The 4,309-nt window shown below is 43.6% G+C and overlaps 1 protein-coding gene across 1 annotated transcript in view; it reads right to left on the bottom strand.

Annotated features, from left to right (window-relative positions):
* Positions 1-4,309, bottom strand: part of LOC104940879 (protein FAM124B-like) — a 7,354-nt gene that overhangs the window by 410 nt on the left and 2,635 nt on the right. Inside the window, exons 3-7 of the mRNA XM_010765886.1 lie at positions 3,177-3,386; positions 2,489-2,869; positions 1,715-1,911; positions 942-1,086; positions 27-157 (exon numbers count right to left, since the gene is read on the bottom strand). Coding sequence (XP_010764188.1) covers positions 27-157; positions 942-1,086; positions 1,715-1,911; positions 2,489-2,869; positions 3,177-3,386 — 1,064 coding nt within the window. The remainder of the gene's footprint in view (positions 1-26; positions 158-941; positions 1,087-1,714; positions 1,912-2,488; positions 2,870-3,176; positions 3,387-4,309) is intronic.

Below are 4,309 nucleotides of genomic sequence, written 5' to 3'. Positions count from 1 at the left end.
GGGTGATGGGGGGTGGTGGGGGGTGCAGGGCTGCTGCGCTGGGAGGAGTAACAGGAGCTGCCTGGAGGGGTGCTGCAGCAGCTCCCTGACCCCTGGCTCTCTGCTACCCCCCCTCCATAAAGCTTCTCCAGGGCGGGGTCACTGCGCGGTCTGAGGCCTGCTGGGACACAAAAGAGGGCACTGAGAAACGTTGGCTATTGAACTATGCTCACATGGTATTCAAAATGCTATTTCATTGTCTAAACTTTTTTTACATTTGGTGTAAGGTTTATTTAAATTCATCAAAGTGTGTAAAAAAGGAAAAGTATTGAGCATTTGAAAGTATGTCCTAAAAACTGTCTAGTAGCATAATATTCAATACAAAAAATCAAAACGATGAGCATCAAAAAGTCAAATAAAGCATTCCACACTCGGTAAAACGATCTGCTTATCTATCTATATAGCTTATCTGCAGCATATGTATGTACGTGTGTATGTTTACAGTAGTGTGTACGAGTATGTGTATTCTTTGCATGCATGTATTACACGCATATATATTAATTTAACAATGTTTCTGGTAAATAATCTTGTGTATGAGGCTCACTGGCAGTGAATGTAGGGGATTACTTTAGTCGTTGTTATTGTTTGTTTGTGTTCTTCGTAATTGTTCTTCTCTTTTCACATACAATCAGTACAAACCACTCTCTCATTTCTATGCATATACTGTGCTTTCCACTTCTAAATGACAAACACTGTTTATGCATTATCGAAACGCAATAAAAAGATTTTATATCTGAAAAAGTCAAAGTAATAAATTACATAAAAAAGTCATAGTATTATGCCTGGATCTCGGGGCATCTGTTGGGGGGGGGTCCCTGTGGAGGGGGTCCCTGTGGGGGGGGTCCCTGTGGGTGTCTCTGGGGACAGGTTTTGGGGGGTGGACTCAGTGTGTGTGTACTGACCCTGCCTGTGTGTGTGCCGGGGCATTGTGAGGCTGCAGGGCGACAGGCTGGGGCTCCTGAGCTGCACCCCTCGGGGGGGCACGCTGGGGCAGGTCAGGGGGAAAGCACAGGTCAGAGGTCGCTGAGGCTGAGCCGGGGTTTTCACCTGCAGCACGGAGGGACAGAAGGGGGGAGGGGATTATGATTTACAACAAGACCACAGAGATTTAGACAAGTTAAGTCACTTTGACGGAATTAACATACACGTATCTTACATATTGATACTGACAGCTCGGAGCTGGTTCTGTGAGAGAATGAAACCACATGTCCATCTGATTGAATCTCACTGAGAGAAGGAGTATGACAGAATTAAAATAACTGAAATGAAGATATTCATTTGATACTAATTGGAAGCTACTCAGTATTCCCTATAGGAAAGTGGCCCACTCCATACTGTGTAGAGCTTTTTCAGTTCTGAAAATCACTTTTAGTAGAACAAAGATCCCACTCTCTGGACTGTCCAACTCGTGAGATAATATAGAGTCAACCCCTCCAGCAAACTGCCGTGTGCTATGTGACAAACCTCATGACTAAACCTGACCTAAATATAGAAAGCTGTTCCTATATCCACTGTTATCTAACACGTTGTAGAAAGGCTGGAGCAGACTCAAATATTTAAAAAACATACCAATCAGTCATTAAGCCTCATGTAAAACATTCATTAAGCGTCAGGCAGCATGAAGCATGTGCACATTTTGACACATATTTGCCGTGGCATTTAAACATTCCCTTACCTGGAAGAGAACTTTGTTTCCATCCAGGTCCTCTGTCTGCCAGCGGGAGCCGCTGATGGGGGTGCAGGGGTTGGGCAGCAGAGGGACTAGCTGGCCTATTTCCTCCACACTAAACTGCAGCACGGCAGAGCTGCAGGGCTCCACCTGGACCCCTGGAGACAGCTGTTTTAACGCCAGCTGCATGCACAGCCCCGGCTCTGTGTGGGAAAAGGGATTTTAGAACTTGTTCAGGATTTTCTTTCCTTCTATTTATAAAACAAAATCTAAGTCAGGCACATTGTTTCAACCAAACTACCGGACATTGAAAACTCTTTTTCTTCTATTCTTGGTCTTTTCACTGAGATTCCAAGGCTTTACACCACATGGACATATAACACTCAGTCACTGTTACAACCTATTGACAACTTCCCCATGTCCATTTACGTATTTATGATTTATTTAAGTACGTTGTTTAAAAGGATATGTATATATATATAAATAATCTACTACTCATATTTGTATATATTTTATTTTTAGGACAGTTATGTACTTACTTTGTTATAGTAATATCTAAGTAATGTGCTTCGAAGTAAGTTTGCATCATCTTGATTATTTATTTTATCTGTTTTATTATTCTACTTTTTTTACATTTGTAGTTATTTTGACAGAAAAAAAAAATAGCAATCAATATATTTGTCAAAGAAAGCTCATCCTTAAAGTTGGACTTGTTGAGATAAATATGCTGTATTTTTAGTATAGAATATAAACACTTAAGGTGACCCTCCTAAGCCGTACCCGAGTGGAGCGTGAACCAGCAGAAACCGGTCTTCTGCTCCTCCGCCTGCCGCTGCAGCACCGTCTCATAGAGCCGCACGGCGTCCTCGTAGTTGTCGTATCCACTGTAGAGTGTCACACGGAGTATCTCTCCTCCACAGTGGACTGGGCGCACCCCCCACACAGGCATGCCTGCCCCCAAACTGTAGAAGTCTCTGCTGGGCAGGAGGTAGGGCCGCAGCATGGCGTTGGAGGACGAGCTGTTGGAGCTGATGTGGACCCCCCCGGTCTCAGTGTGGTGGTACTGCCAGGGCGGGTGCTGGAAGAAGTCCAGCACTTTGAGGATCCGCTCCTCTCCGTAGGCCTCATGGAGGAAGAAGGTGATGGCCACAGAAGGGTAGCCTGAGACATTTTTTGGAAAGATATTTATTCTCAATCAAAGTGAATAAAAGCAGATGCAGTTGGCAAGAGGAAAGGTTGTGGGATGACATTGTTTACTTCATACAGAAAGGAAATGCATTGAGAGAATGACATTTGTTGTTCACATTTCCTTCATGCTTTGAGGTCTCACACATATGGAAATTATTATACTTTTTTTTTTAAATACTTAAGTTTTACTAGCACAACCACATTTTGCATGCCTAAAACCTGACTAACTAAATGGTATACAAGTATAATCAATACAACAGCACACAGTGAAGCTCCCTACCTGCCACAGGACAGAGGTGTGTGTAGCTCCTGAATGGGGAGGCCCTCTCGGACACGTGGAAGATGCGGAGGCTGGGGCAGAGCCAGCGGAGCAGGCGGTCCAGGCTGTGCTGCAGCAGCAGGGAGTCCCCGGGGTTGGCCAGCAGATGCAAGTTCATCGGCAGGAGCTGAGGCTGCCGCTGCTGCCTGACCCGACTGGTCACAAGCTCAACTAGGATTCAATCACACAAATAAGTACTCAAAGATAGTTTGGACAGGTGCAAGCTTGCAAGTGCTTAAACAGGGCAGCACAGAGCCGAAGTCATAGTAACAAATGTCTATTTAGTTAAAGCTCCTTGGCACACATCAAGATCAGTTTCCTTGCGGTGGGTAATATGACTCAGCTTGTCAAAACCGTTGTTTAAAGTCTTCTTTGGAAAGGCCCCGTTACAACTTTTCTTGATTCTGGTTTACAGTGGACAAAGCAAATAGACAGTATCGTAACTAAAATGGGAAGGAGCATAGCTGTGATGAGAAAATGTACAAAGTATGTAACACCAACCACTTTGAAACAAGTCATTCAGTCTCTGGTTTTGTCACATCTTGAGTACTGTCCGGTCATCAGCAGCAAAATCACATTTAAAGAAATGACAAATAGCTCAAAACAAGGCTGCCAGACTAGCTCTCCACTTTTCGAAGTGCACTCATATTTGAGTTATGCATAGAAACGAAACCTATTATGGCTTCCGGTTGAGAAACATCTGCAATCTCGTGGTATCACTTTTATAAAAAATTTCCAATTTAGCAAAAGACCAGTGTATTTTTATGATCAAATAGTTTACACAAGAGACGAGCATGACCATAAGACTAGACAAGCTACATCAGGCCATCTACTGGCACCTAAACCCAGGACACATCTTCTGAAATCTTCAGTGAAATAGTCCAGAGCCTCTTCAAGAAGAGATTGAAGGGCCATCTACTAATGACCATGTACCCTTGTGAGCTGTGAACCCTAATTTAATTTGATCTCATGCTTTGTACTGGTGGGTGTCTTGTGCACTCATCCTTGGCTGAGATTGATATTAAAAGTGGATGAGATTGTTGATGATGTTGGAAATTGTTGATGATATTGGTGATGTTGTTAATGATGTCAGG

This window comes from Notothenia coriiceps, unplaced genomic scaffold (genome assembly GCF_000735185.1).
Source record: "Notothenia coriiceps isolate Sejong01 unplaced genomic scaffold, NC01 NC01_scaffold00002820, whole genome shotgun sequence".
Lineage (NCBI taxonomy): Eukaryota > Metazoa > Chordata > Actinopteri > Perciformes > Nototheniidae > Notothenia > Notothenia coriiceps.
This window is presented reverse-complemented; position numbering and strand designations above follow the sequence as displayed.